At 38.8% G+C, this 14350-nt stretch overlaps 1 protein-coding gene across 1 annotated transcript in view; it reads right to left on the bottom strand.

The window, feature by feature from the left end:
* LOC104162836 (unconventional myosin-IXa-like) overlaps positions 1 to 14350 on the bottom strand; it is a gene marked incomplete at its 3' end in the record, with an annotated part of 35723 nt that overhangs the window by 9612 nt on the left and 11761 nt on the right. The window contains exons 5-7 of the mRNA XM_009701664.1: positions 11080 to 11177; positions 8281 to 8407; positions 1003 to 1092 (exon numbers count right to left, since the gene is read on the bottom strand). Of these exons, the coding sequence (XP_009699966.1) occupies positions 1003 to 1092; positions 8281 to 8407; positions 11080 to 11177 (315 nt within the window). The remainder of the gene's footprint in view (positions 1 to 1002; positions 1093 to 8280; positions 8408 to 11079; positions 11178 to 14350) is intronic.

Here is a 14350-nt window from a genome sequence, read left to right as displayed (position 1 = left end):
TGTGGGGGGGGGGGGGAGAATAATCAAAATATCTACAGCTGACCCTAATGAGAACACACCATGTGCTTATTTGTTTGCGACACAACGGACTGCTCTCAGAGATGTTACTCAAGATGTTGCAAATTCTCATACAACCATATGACAACAAGGGGGAATGAAGGGACCAAGCGTGGTGTGATGCCATGCACAACATTCTTAAACTAGGGCGGGGCGGGGGGGGAAGATACAAGAACACTAGATGCAGAAACAGCCAAAACAATTATTGCAGCAGAATAGAGCTTATATACTTTGGAGAATATAAGAAAACAGAGGTGTTTCTGTTTACCAGCCACAGAATACAATTCAAAATTCCTGGAAACCACATGAAAAAAAATATGTGTTTGCTGACATTATAATCCTGAGACAGACCATAATAGAGAAGTTAAACATTTCATGCAGTGCCAGCCCTATGCTTAGCAGCAGCACAGACTACACTCAAGTTTGAGAGCAGCTGATGGAGTTACGGCTGCTCCAAAGCATCAATGCAAGGACCTTGGTTGTGAGAGGTCTGAAGAAAAGATAATGGGAACCTTCTACAGAGGATCTGCAGTTCCTCCTATACAAAAACGATGAGTAACGTAGGTACTTCGGATCCCACCAAAAATTTCCTGGTGGTCTTAGGTCACCACTCTGCTGTCGGACGAATCAGTGCTAAGTTTAAGACTACTAGTTGTATCATATACATGCAGCAACGCGCAATTCTGCTTTGGAGAACGCTTACACAACCTTTAAGTCATTAAAACAGTTAAAAACTTATTACAGAATAAAGTGCAAACCTGCTTTCCAGGCATGGTGTAGAAGGTAAAGTCAATAATTTTTTAGATTCATACACATTAGCTTCTCCTACATTATTTTTACATAAATAAAAACTAAAAGAATCTCTACCAGAGCTGAGTGTACATCTCAAAGCGCTGAAAACCACCCCAAGAGTTGCCCTTTTAATAATAAGCATCATGTACAGACCTCTGCTAGTTTGTATGGTAAGATCAGCTTCTCTCCTACTGTCACTGTCTTTCTGGTAACCAGGGCCTCAAACAGCATCTCTTCTTTTACCTAAAAAGAAAAATTTTGATGTTAATGATTATTCTATGAATAAAATTTTTAAAACCTGATTTTTTAAAAAAAATAAATTTTAAGTGTGAACATTTTCATTAATTTAAAATTTATAATTTTTTTTAAAATTTAAAACGCTTTTGCCAGCCCTTGAAGAGTTAATGTTCAATGCATAAGAACAAGCTAGCCATTGGGAGGAGACAACTCAGCACATAAATCCAGTATCAGAAATCAGACACCACTGTATTCAAGGGAACCTGATTTTCTGCATTCAGTCATCGCATTTTTAGCAATTTCCCATTGGTTTCCTTCATTCCCGGTGCAGCTCCTCTCTCCCACACTTTTTGTTGGCAAAATAAGTCAACCTTCTAGTGTTGTCAAGATGACATCATAGAAACTACTCTAAAAATAAGCAAAATAGTGTCATCAGTTTAAGAAATATCCAAGTGGAAAGGTTTTTTGATGTTTTTTAGGGTGGGGAGGAATTAGGAGGAGGAAGAAACCTTTTGAAAAGCACCTGATATTTACTCCCTAAAGACGCCCGTTCCCTGCGAAACAAGAATCTCGAATCAGCTGAAACAGAAACCAGTTTGCAGAAAAAAAAAAAAGCAGTTGTGTAAACACAGACACTTCGGCAAACAGGTAAACGGTGCCAACAAATTAAGTGGTACCTGCCACAAATTTTGGGGAGAAAACCTCTTTTCTGAGGAGTTTCAAGTTCCTCTTATTTTGATATCCCCTGGAGAAATTCAGAAGTGTGCCCTCTCTACCAGGATAGATGGTGATCTGCTTATACATAAGTTAGACCTCAATACTTTGACTCGTTGACTGCTCTTTGCTAAATTTCAATGCCAAAAAACAATTGCTAGTCTGGGTGAAAACCTCTGAGTCCAGAGTTAGTAGCTATGGATTGATATGGAGATGTTGTTGCTTGAGAAGCTGCACTGAAATCTATACAAGCTGCTTATCCTAACTGAAGGACTCCACACAGACACCAGATCTGCTCAGAACATCTCTGATGAAGAATAGAAGCACCAAATCCACATTTCTGAAGGCATCCAAGGCTGTATTTTTATCCCAGGTAAACCATTTATGATTTGACACAGATGATGGGAAACTTAGTAATTTATGTACTTTGACTTATTGGTTTAATCCAGTAATTGGTACAAAGAGTAATGCAAATAAGTCAGTGGAACTTAAGAAATCTCAAACCATCGCAATAATTACGTTTTCTGTACAAAAACCTACTTTCTACCAAAAATACTGTGATGCGTGTCTCCCTGATAAACTCCAGTGCATTTTTATATAACTGACTTTTCCTGCAACACCCACTAACAAGAACTTGTTGCTGTGGTGCAGAAAGCAGAAAACATCAAGTCATCTGTATCTGACCTTCACCTACCAGCAAGGTCTATGTCATTGGAAATCAAACGTCAACACCTTGGGGTTCATTTCATTAGTCCTCAGTAATACCCTAGAGCCCCCAGTCCCTGTGATCTGATTTTACCTCTCAAAATCAAGTGGAAAAAAGAAAAATAATCTTCTGGTTCATCTGGAAATCCTCAGTAAGTTTTTGCATTTGGTTTCTATTCCTCTACATTCAGCAAAATGACAATTTTCTAAAATTTCAGCTCTGCAGGTAAAACGCGGACACTTTTCCAGCAGCTTGCAACGGCAGGACCATCGGCTGCCCGCCCTCAGTCGCACAACTTGGAACAAAAGTGAGTTTTACACAATCCGTTATCCTACTTCAGGGATGCTGCAAACCTGCAGCCAGCACGTTGGCTTTTTTTAATTATCAAAGGCAACAAGGCAGAGGAGTATCAGATGATTACTAATCAAAACAGCCCAACGTAATATCCTTAAACAACCTAAATGCTTCCAAGTCCCAGATTTGTCAGCAAACACAGGGATTTTAAATGGTTTAAACAACTACCCTCACCATTCTCATTTAACGTTCACCCTGGTTTCCTTCTCCCCCTGTTCCTCCTGATGGATGAGACCGGCAGATGTGCGTCCTTCATCTCCAGACTTCTGGGAGCTGACCCGGATGGATCGCATCGAATCACCTTCTCATACAAAAACATACTTGGCAAAGATAGGAATTTAAGCCCTGCATCTCCCTGGGTCTCTGCCTGCATTTACAACCCAGTGGAGCCTGATCTTCGATCGCTTCATCACCTCTGAGAGACAATACCATGGGTACAGCCAAATTATCCTAATTTTCATTTAAGGTCACAGCTTGAACATAGCTGACTCCTGATGACAACGAGGAGCCACAGGAGCTTTCTAAAGATAAACTCGGCACACGCTGATGACTAAGGACACCTGGTGCATGGAGAAACTTGCATCTTCCCCATGGCATATATCCTGTGCTTCCTCCTCCAGCAAGTGCGATACACTAAAACAGAGAAAAAACATCCTAGTAGATTAGCAAAGAGGAGAGCACAACTTACTACTTTATTTTGTGCCCTGGGAGTTACACTTCCAAGTTATGTTTCATGGATTTTTGCTTTCTGGTGCCAAAGGGCAAGTCCTGCTCTCCTTCTTTAAAAAAAAAAAAAAAAAGCTACAGGAGTTTATATCTTAATTACAGGGACAAAATACAGATTTAAGACTTCACTGCCACATGCAAGTCAAACCAACGCTGAGCAGACTGGATGACTAGAGCTCTAAAACCCAGTGAAGGATGACCAGCAATGCTGCCACGGCTATAAACGTCAGCAGAGCGCAGCGGGGAGCAGACAGCCAGTTGGCTCCCACAAGGGCTGGGCTGGAGCCAAGGCAGGCAGAGATTGCTTCTCCAGTAATGCTGGGGTATTATGTTATAGCAGCTGAAGAAAAATGAACCTTTTCCAACTCAAGAGCAAGAAAACATTGCTTTTTGACTCTCGTCCCATATTTGAGAAAGGTATTACAGTGTTAAACACTCGTTCAAAAGCTGCCTGGTGTGGAGTAACAGAAGATAAAATTCAGATTTCTATCAGTTCTTCTTGAAAACGAACTGAAGTTTTCCTTCAGGCTTTCTTTCAAACAACCAGAAAGTTATCTGACTCAAGTTCTGGGTCAGAGCTTTGCATCCAATGAAGATGTCCCTGCTTACTGCAGGGGGGTTGCACTAGATGAACTTTGGAGGTCCCTTCCAACCCAAATCACTCTATCATTCTGTGATCCCCAAAACTTAGTCTGGAAAATGGATCCAGAAGAGAAAGCTGGATGCAAGCACTGGTTGTCTTATAATCCTCACCTTTCTTTTGCTCCCCAATTACTTTCTAAGATGTTTATCACATGAAGAGCACATCTGTGGGATCCCTCTGGGAAGCTGAAGACAATTTTTTAGTAGAAAAAGAAACTGAGCACATAAATCTCCCATGGAGGTAGACATTAGCTCCAAAATCTAACATCATCAATACAAAAAAGAGATCTGGCAAAACTAATTTAGGAGATTTGATAACTTATATTTACCTTTATTTGCAATGAGGTTGGTTACCTAAGCCTAAAGACTGAATATAAAACTGCTCCATTGAGCAAAGACAGAATTTGCCTTCCTTACTCAATGCTCCATCCATGGAAATAATTTCCAGTATTAGCACATGTACACAATTAAAATGGACCTGCTCTTCTAATGGAAAAAAAAAAAAAAAGTCTCTCTTAAGGTCAACTGACACTAGATCATTTCTAATAGATTGCTTTTGTTGATAAGCCCACAAATGAGCCTTTCTAGGCTTTTCCCCAGAAACACAAAAGTTTTCCCCAGTTTTACAGAATCCTCTATGATTTCTACAGAAGACCGTTGATACTTGCAGTGCTTGCACAGGACTCCATGTCTGCTCGATCCATCAGGCAGGCTTGACATCATGCTACAGCACGGCATTTCAGCAAAGTTTAAACAAAGGTCATGAAAAACCTGCCAAAAGGCTCGCATAATCCACACGCTACGTCTATGCTTTAAAAAAAAAAAAAAAAAAATGGAATCAGGGTCTTACTGTAAATGAAACAATGATCTGCAGAATCTGGCCAAAATCCTATATTGCAGTTTGCTTTTTCAACAACTGCTGGTCTGAATGTTTTAATAAACCAAAAACATATTGGATGGGGTTGTTGGTATCTAAGAAAAATCAAATCCATCGCAGATCATTATCTCCTCCCAGATTCCTTAAAAAAAAAAATATCTGTATATTAGCTTCATTTTATAGGGACACAAATCTCTTTATACAGAGGAAGGATAGGTGTTCAGTGTTGTTGCATTAACTGCTGCAGCAGGGAAATTCCCCCAGTTGTCCTTGGAGGCTCAGAGGCTCCAATGTACACCAGCTAGCTCACGATAATTTGGGCCAGACTTTCCTTTGGAGGGTGAAAACATCTTAGCTTTGCGTAAATTTTTCATTTGAGCCAGGCTGTTGGTTCCCCTCCTCCCCATGAAGGCTGCTGCCCCACCGGTGCCATGCAGGAGGACTTCTACATCCCTTCTTCTTGGCTGCTCTCAGAGATGGCCAATTCAGCTCCTGCTTCTCAGAGTCTTTCCACCAAGTCCAGGTGGAATATTTTCTTCTCTTTTCCATGTCAAATCCTTGACTGAACAAATCCAGCAAGTCATTTAAGGAAAAAAAAAACTCAAAGCAAAACAGCCCCCCCCAAGTAAGTATCATCACAGAAAAGGTGGTTTCTTCTATCATTTTGCTACGCTCAAGACCATCCTGCCAAGCACCCAGTGGCTGTATGAAAACTATTTGCCAACTAATATTATTTTTATTCCAAGATGATTTTTCAGTCTTAGCGAGTAATGCCAAGATCCAGAGAGGGGATTAATAACTTTTTCAAGCCAGTTCATATTTTTAGAAACAATGGTAGGAAAAGCAAAACTGTATACTGTTTAGTGACCACAAGAAAAAAGTAATAAAAATAATTACCTTAATAAGACAAAATACAAAGTGTCAAATGTTTCAACCAATATTTTTGGTCTTTGCCCAAGAAGAATTCACTACACTTAATTTGGAGAGTTGTAAGTAGCTAACGAACAAATAAAGTGCAACACATGCTCTTTGTAATGCTATTTCATCTGTTGGAATTCTACAGCCATCCCTTTTGGCCAAATCTGAATAAGCATTACAAGGTCTATTCAGGTCTGCAAAGAAACAGAAGTCAAGCATTTCACAAAGAGAAATCAAGCCTCTTCTGAAAATGAGATTATTGGTTTTATTTCAGCTGATTGGGGAGTGGGTCTATCAGAAAGTTTACACTTGGAGGCAATCAATGTCTCCAATTCCATGGATAAATTATCATAAAAATGCAACTTTAAGGACAAGCAACACCACTTACCCAAACTCAGCAATGTATTTCACCACAAGATCATACCTGAGATTTGCATTGTCCTGATGTAATTAACAAGCATTTTATGCTGTATATGGTCATTTAGCTTGCAAAAGAATTACCAAGATGAACAGAAATCTATCACTTTGCTCAGTTACACTAGATTCCAGTGCTTTTTCAAAATGGTGAAGTTAAATATATATATTTTGTTTGTTTGTTTGCTTTAATACTATTGACACTATCTGCAAGTGAGCATGGTATCTGTGCTCTGTGCTGTACCAGACCATGGCACTAAGCTACCGTTGGATATGTATGGCTCAACTGATGCATCATCTCACATGTACACATGCAAAAAATAACCCAATACCTTCCAGCACGCAGATGTTGCAGAAGAGTTTGTTTGCAGAAGAAAGCCAGGGCAAAGACCCAAAGCCTGGAACTTTTTCAGATCTCTAAGTCACTCTCTTAACCAAAGCTTTTTTAAAAAACAATTATTTCTTAAATGACTTGGCGCTCTCGCTATGGCCATTTTTAACAGGGTAAGATCAACAACATTCTCCTCCAAACTCATATTTTCCTTCTGTTTATTTCTGCAATGTCCAAGGCCAAGATGCAAAGAGCATCCAGCTGCTTATACCCATATTTTACAGCAGCTTTCCCCTCCCTAAATTCAAAGCATTAATGAAGTGCTATGAAAATTTGCGAGAGGTAATTCCAAGTTCTTTAGGTAGTGAGACAGCACAAGTGTTATTTAAGGGAAGGAATGGGAAAACCATCACGTGTACACAAAATGATGAGTTATCTTCTGATGCTACCATAAAATTAGCAAAAATTAACATTCCACACCAACGAGCAAGTACAAAGGGACAAAGAAAATAGTTGTTTTAATGAACTACAAGTATAACACTTCAGTATCCTTTGGAGTTACAAATGGTTTGGAGCGTTTCAAGAAAAGTGAGACGGCAAGAACTTCTGGCCACCTATATCCGCATCAAGAGGTGTTGAGCTCAGCTCTTGAACATGTAAGGCAAGCGCAGGACAAGTTGGCTCATTGCAATGAAGACTTTTCTCATGAAAAAGTAATGCCACAGCTTCATAACCTGCTTGGGCTAACAGAGCAGCTCTCCTAAAAACTTACTTAGCACTTTTCCACTGATTTACAGAATTGGATATGGCCCTGGGCCAACCAGGTTGAGATCTACAAACTTTCCCAAATGATTCTGGCACAGCAGTGATGCACAGAGGACAAAGTGCTTTCAGTAAAGAGTCTTAAACAGCTGATGGCATCAACAGGTTCACAGAAGAACTAGATAAATGCATGGATAATAGGTCCATAAATAGATACTAAAGGGATGGGATGCACTCTCCAGCATCTCTAATACAAACTTTGTGGATGCTGGCAGGGTCACAACAGACAGCAAAACACAGCAAGTGAGCTCAGCATCTCCTACAGCTGCCACCTGAACCAGAAGAATGGGCTGATGGTCTTACAACTGCTCTAGTTTATTGGAACAGATTTCAGAAGCATCAGGGAATTTTGGTGAGGGAGCTGATGGCTGGTGATTGAAGAAACTACTGCACTGAATGGCAGGTTTGCTTTCCACCTAGAACTGGTTTGCAATCTTTCAAATTTTAATCAGAGAAACAGTATTTTCAGTCAATTAAACCTGAAGCTGAAGAGTAGGTGAAAAAACCCTACATTAAAAACTTCATTAAAAAAAAAAAATCTTTGTAACTTTTCACTGGCAAACATGAACAGTCCATATGAACAGTAACACAAGAGAACTTAATCTTCAGTGAAACTGGAAATAAATTCCATTATAAAACAGAGCTGGCTCATTAGGCATGAACTTTACAGGATGGAAAGTGAAGGCTTACCTCCAGCAGGTCCGACACAATAGGTAGTATTTCAGGGTTACAAATATCAATGGAATCATCCCGGTAAGTCTTCTTTTTGTAACGTATGTTACCCAGGTGTAGTATCGCAGACAGAAGAGAGAAAATTCTAAAGACAATAGAGAGAATTCATTTTCACTCGGTTGTTTTTTCTTAAAGCTAACGAAAAAGCAAACCACATCCCCAAACATCCAAGTGCCATTTTTGGTTTTGATTCATTCTTCTAATTTTCAGTCCAAAGCAGTTTATGTCCCAAACCTCCAAATGTTCCCTCAAAAATAATGCCTAAATGAAGCATCCAATTTGCCTCATGTAAAAAATATTTTCACTTAGTCAAGTACCAAACTTGCATTGGTACGGCTTTCTTGAAAATTATTTAACACATCAAATCCATGGTTATAAAATGGCACGCCATACTACAAGAAAAAACTAAATCCTCGAGTAATCTAGATATCCAGATTAAATGTCTATCATGCAATTGTCTAAATTAAGGGGGAGACCGGACTCAGCCATGTAGGTGGTATTTCTTAGTCTCCTGGCACACGTATTTACCACATTCTCAGATCGAGTCCCAGATAGGAAGACTACACAAAAAAGCATAAATGCTTTTACAATATATAAGCATACTGAGACAGAGAAAAGATGTTACACTTCAAGTAAATTTATCCAGCAAATTTTTCTTTCTTTTTTGGAATTTGGTCACGTTTAAGTTATATCCTCACTCCTCCAAAAAAAGAGCTTTTTGAGACTACCAAGTCATGGCTGACTTCAGCTATAAACTCTGTTGGTCCCTATTTCTATATTCTCCAGGGAGCTAAAAATTAATAAAATCAAATTTGATTCCTACCCATGCCATCAGCTTATCTGGACAATATACCTTCACCTCTCCAAGCCAGTCCTTCCTTATCTCTAAACAATGGATACCAATTCTTTATCGTGAATTACAGGGACACAATTATAAAAATTTCTCTTCTGTAACTGTTTCCACAAAGGTGAAACCCCGTGTTTTGCTATAAACAATCACTTACAAAAGTACAGTAATAGTTAAATGTCCTTCCTTTTTATACTCAGCTGAAGGTGGTTACTTATTCGTGTTAGACTTGTACAATGCCAAGCAGAATAAATTTGCTCATACAGCGAAAAATGCACTGGTTTTTGACAAGCAAAAATTCACTAGGAGAAATACAAGAACTTATGCGCCAAGAAAAGTTATTGCATAGTAAATCAAAAGCATGAATTTACTGTGACATACAACTCTGCTCAGTCCTGACACTTACTGATTGCTTTACTCCAACAATTATACTCCCTTACTGAACCCTAAACAGGCTTTAAAAAACCTTGTTGCTGAAACCTGATTCTTGAAAGATAAGGAAGCATGCTGACATGCAACATATTTACACTAGAAGTATGTATACTTGGGTTTATCCACGTGTGTGGAACAGATTGAGAAAAAGCAGTCATTTCATAATCGATTTGTTACAAGCTAGGGATAAATGATAAGCTTATGAAAAAGATTCTCGGGTAGGTGAAAATTTCTTGTTGGAACAGAAGGTAGGACAACGTCTCACAGTTAAGGGCTTCTAACTGCTGGCTCTAATACATGTTAAAAAGCAAGAAAAATGGTGCTTAAAAGAACAGGAGGTAATCCATCCATTTGCCAAAAAAAAAACAACCCAAGAAATAAGTTATACTTCAGCATCTTAAACATCATTTACCCAAGCTGATGAATAGGGTTTCAAGAGCCATTAGTACAAAGCAGTAATTATCTGTTCTCACATAAATCTCCAGGATTTCAGACAGAAAGGAACCATGTTCATTAAATTATTGTTTGAACACTTTGACTTGAAAAAGCACAAGATTTCTCATTGTGTTCCAGCTACTGATGTGCTTTTCAGCAACACTTAAGATGTCAAAATCATACTCACTTTGAGGTAATTTTTTAAATACATATTTTTCTATGCCTGTTACTAACCTTAGTAACACATTTATCAAATTCATTCAAACCTACTCAAGACTTTCAAGCCAACGATCAACACAAGAGGAATTATTTTGTGGGTTTGGTTGAAGACGACCTTCATATGAAGCATATAATTCCTTGCAGTCAGTGGAGGCCGGTACTGTAATCCAGCTAAGTCCAGTTTTTCCACCAACACTTCCAGTGAATTAGTGAACAAACACCAGTTGGAAATGAGTCTACAGAACCAGTATTTGCATGCAAAAGATTAAGTATGATAACTAATAATCAGGACTTCTGATTAAATCAGGATCTGGGTTCATGGCATGCAGAGTAAGGTATGGCTATTCACGAACGGTTGAAAAATTCTTCAAGGTGCCAACTTCCTGCCAACGCTCCATTTGCATAAAGAGAATTGTTAACTACAGTAATGATGGGCATATTTTGTTTATATCTTCAGATTTTGTTTACTCTTTTATTGTATGAATGGTCAAGTGTCATTATTCATAGAACAGTTTGGCTTGGAAGGCACCTTCAAAGATCACCTAGTCCAACCTCCCTGCCATGGGCAGGGACATCTTCCACTAGACCAGGTTGCTGAAAGTCCTGTCCAACCTGACCTTGAACACTTCCAATGATGGGTCCTCCACAACTTCTCTGGGCAGCCTCCTTCCAGTGTCGCAACAATTACTCCTCCTCACCAGTCTGATATGTTATGCAGAGCACAGCATCTATATTAGCTCAAGTCAGGTGAATTATCTCACTGATTATGGAGGTTATATTAACTAATATAATCTTCAAGCTATTAATAAGGAAAATAAACTCACTGTCTGCGAGTCTTGGGAAGAAATCCCACCATCTCCATGGCTAGTTGTAACCGCTCAAAGTCATGCTTCAAGTCCTCCCCTTCCACGGAAAAGCAGTCCTGTTGGGTTCAAACAGAAAGATTAGGCATTGAAAGAAAAGATCAGAACAGGTCCAGATGGCCAAGTCAACACTTCATAAATATCATTTCGTGATCTCCATGCCTCTTATCAGCAGCTAGAACATTTCCAACCTGGCACTGGGAAATGAGATACCCAGGAGTCCCCACTGACATTATGGGGAACAACTGCAGCTAATTACCCCTGACACACAAAGCAGGGACACGGAGATTCACAGCACCACAGCAGATACAGCAAGAAACACATATGCAATACAATAAAAGACCAGGATTCTCTCCAGTGGCAAGGCAGAATTCTTCTTAAATACTAGAAAGAGTATGCAGTATGCACAATTAAAAGTTCAGGGGGTTACTTTGTTCTGGGTTTTTTTGTGGGTTTTTTTTTGTTTTGTTTTGGTTTGGTTTTTAAATCAAGCTGTTTAGTAGAACCTGCTTCTACAAGGATTTATGGAAAAGCTAACCAGAGTGCAATCTTCAATACAATAATTATTTATTAATTATACTATGTTTTTATTTATTGTATTTATTATTATACTATGTTTTTACCCAGCGCAGTTAGATGGTCTTTCAGAGGACACTACATCACCACAAACGCCTTGGTTTGAATAGCCTGGACCTCAGAGATGACTACATTGGTACATCTTTTCCAAAATAACATTTTTGGCTAATTTTTCCCAGAGATACAGCCTTATTTCCTAGGTTTAACCTCTAATGCAAGAGATGAGTCGCACCATTCTAACAGTATGGTGAGAGTTGGTCAATGTGGGACAATTAGCATACAAAAAGGATGTGAATTAACAACAAGATGAAATATGTTACAGATTTAGGAGTTCCTATAACTAAAGAGGAAGAAATCAGTTTTAAAATAGAATTCACATAGTTTGATGTAAAATATCAGTGAAGTAAATCCTGCATAGGAAAGGGAAAGCTTTAAATATATTTTTCACTAACTTTATTCTAACTACCAAAAAGTTTTCTAAAAATGCAAGCATTGAGAGAATTTGAGATCCACTACATTTTATACTTCTTGGAGGCCAATGTGTCAGAACAGTTTAATTTTTCAGATAATCCCCAACCTCACAGCAGTCATTGATACATTCAGGAAATCCAATGACATTCTGTACCCAACTAATATTGTCCTGCACCAATATTTAGGGAACATAAATGCTCCTTAAACGAGCGTATAAACTATGAATGCCAAGTTCCTTCTGCTTTGGCTTACCGTGGGCCCTCCAAGGATTATCAATTATTCTCTCTTGCTTCATAGCCCACATTTAATACTTTTTCCCATTGCTGCCTATAAAAATTCCCAATCTCCAAATCAAAATTATTGTGCATCACACAATATAGTGTTATCTTAAACCTCAGAATATTTTACTAATACTTAGAGACTTTCTACAAGTTAATCCAGATATGTTAATTAAAAATTATAGCTGCAGCTGCAATGACAATTAATTAAGCAGTTGTATCCACATAGTTTCTTTTGGTCATTTATCTGTAAATCATACTTACCACATGAGTTAGTGTGCACAAACTTGTGCACAAATAATCCTGAAAATCTGCACTAAACAGGGTTACACGAATATTACCGTGAACATCATTAAACAGGTACCAAGTAGTCACAGAATGATGATTGTTACTTGAAAAGACACTCATACTCACTTATAGTACATAGAACAAATCATAAATACAGAATCTGGGGCTGTTTAGCCTGGAGAAAAGGAGGCTGAGGGGAGACCTTATTGCCCTCTACAACTACCTGAAAGGAGGGTGTAGCCAGGTGGGGGTTGGTCTCTTCTCCCCGGTAACTAGCGATAGGACAAGAGGAAACGGTCTCAAGTTGCACCAGGGGAGGTTCAGGCTGGATATTAGGAAGAACTTCTTCACTGTCAGAGTCGTTAGGCATTGGAATGGGCTCCCCAGGGAGGTGATGGACTCACCATCCCTGGAGGTGTTCAAAAAGAGTTTAGATGTGGTGCTTCGATACATGGTTTAGTGGGTTTAGCGGGCATGGTGGCGTTGGGCATATGGTTGGACTTCATGATCTTTGAGGTCTCTTCCAACCATAACGATTCTATGATTCTATGAATCTACAGAATGAAGTTATTTTACAGTATCAGCTCTGTGTCTTAGAGCACCTACCCGCATTTAAAGCCTCATAACTGTATCAGCAACATGTTCTTTATCCCCCTCCATAGCATCATTACAGTGACAGCTACTGATTACAGGAAAAAATTCTTATTTATTTCAACATAGGAGACTACTCACACACAACTACCCTATCCCCTCCACTAAAAGCTACAGAAGTTCAACTGGACAAGAAAATAAAAAATTTTTATCAAAGGTCCTCAGGGACAACAACTTAATACTGCATGGACAAAGTGAATTTAGAGATGTTGAACAGTAAGACCATTTAAAACCATGCACAGCATCAATGAACATATAGTTTAAAATTTAACGAGAAAATAACACGCCTGCGTGTTCTCAGGAAATACTCATTAGAAAAGTGACACTTTCACCTTTTATTACAGACAACTGAAAATTACCCTTTTTAGGAGATGTATAAGGTGTTTGTCTGCAAATATTATCCAAAGGAATGCAACAAACTCATCTACACTATTTATCAGTAAGATCAGCAGACATCAGCAATGCAATTATTTATACCATAAAATATCAGAATAAGAAGTTGTCCCTCCTAAACTCAGACCTTGGCTAACTGGCTTCCTCGGCCACTACATGTATGCTGAGGAGAACCCTGAGAAGTTTTCACACCCACTACAGTGGGATCTGGAGTCTGCAGGACAATAATACACCCACAAATTCTGCAAATAAGTCTCTCAAAAACTTTTTTAAAAAAGATAGTAAGTGGTGCTTTTAGTGGCACTCCACATTGCAGGAGACAATTTCATTTTGTGGCATCATTCATTCAAAATTAAGTCACGAGTCAATGGCAAAATACCATAGACAACTCAGAAGTAGCACAATCTATGCCAAAGGCAATTTAATTAACGATTTACATAACAATTGCCAAACTCAATCCGCATGGAAAGGCCTTTTGTAAATTATCTGCTTAAAAGCGGATGCTCTCTGTAGTGTTTCAGCTCTGTACTGCTTCCTAATGGATGATAAATGGATGCTAATTCTAAAAAAAAAAA

The sequence above is a fragment of the Cariama cristata genome, unplaced genomic scaffold (assembly GCF_000690535.1).
Source record: "Cariama cristata isolate BGI_N322 unplaced genomic scaffold, ASM69053v1 scaffold15216, whole genome shotgun sequence".
Classification (NCBI taxonomy): Eukaryota; Metazoa; Chordata; class Aves; order Cariamiformes; family Cariamidae; genus Cariama; species Cariama cristata.
Note: the sequence above shows the minus strand (reverse complement) of the source record. Positions and strands in the feature narration are given on the sequence as shown.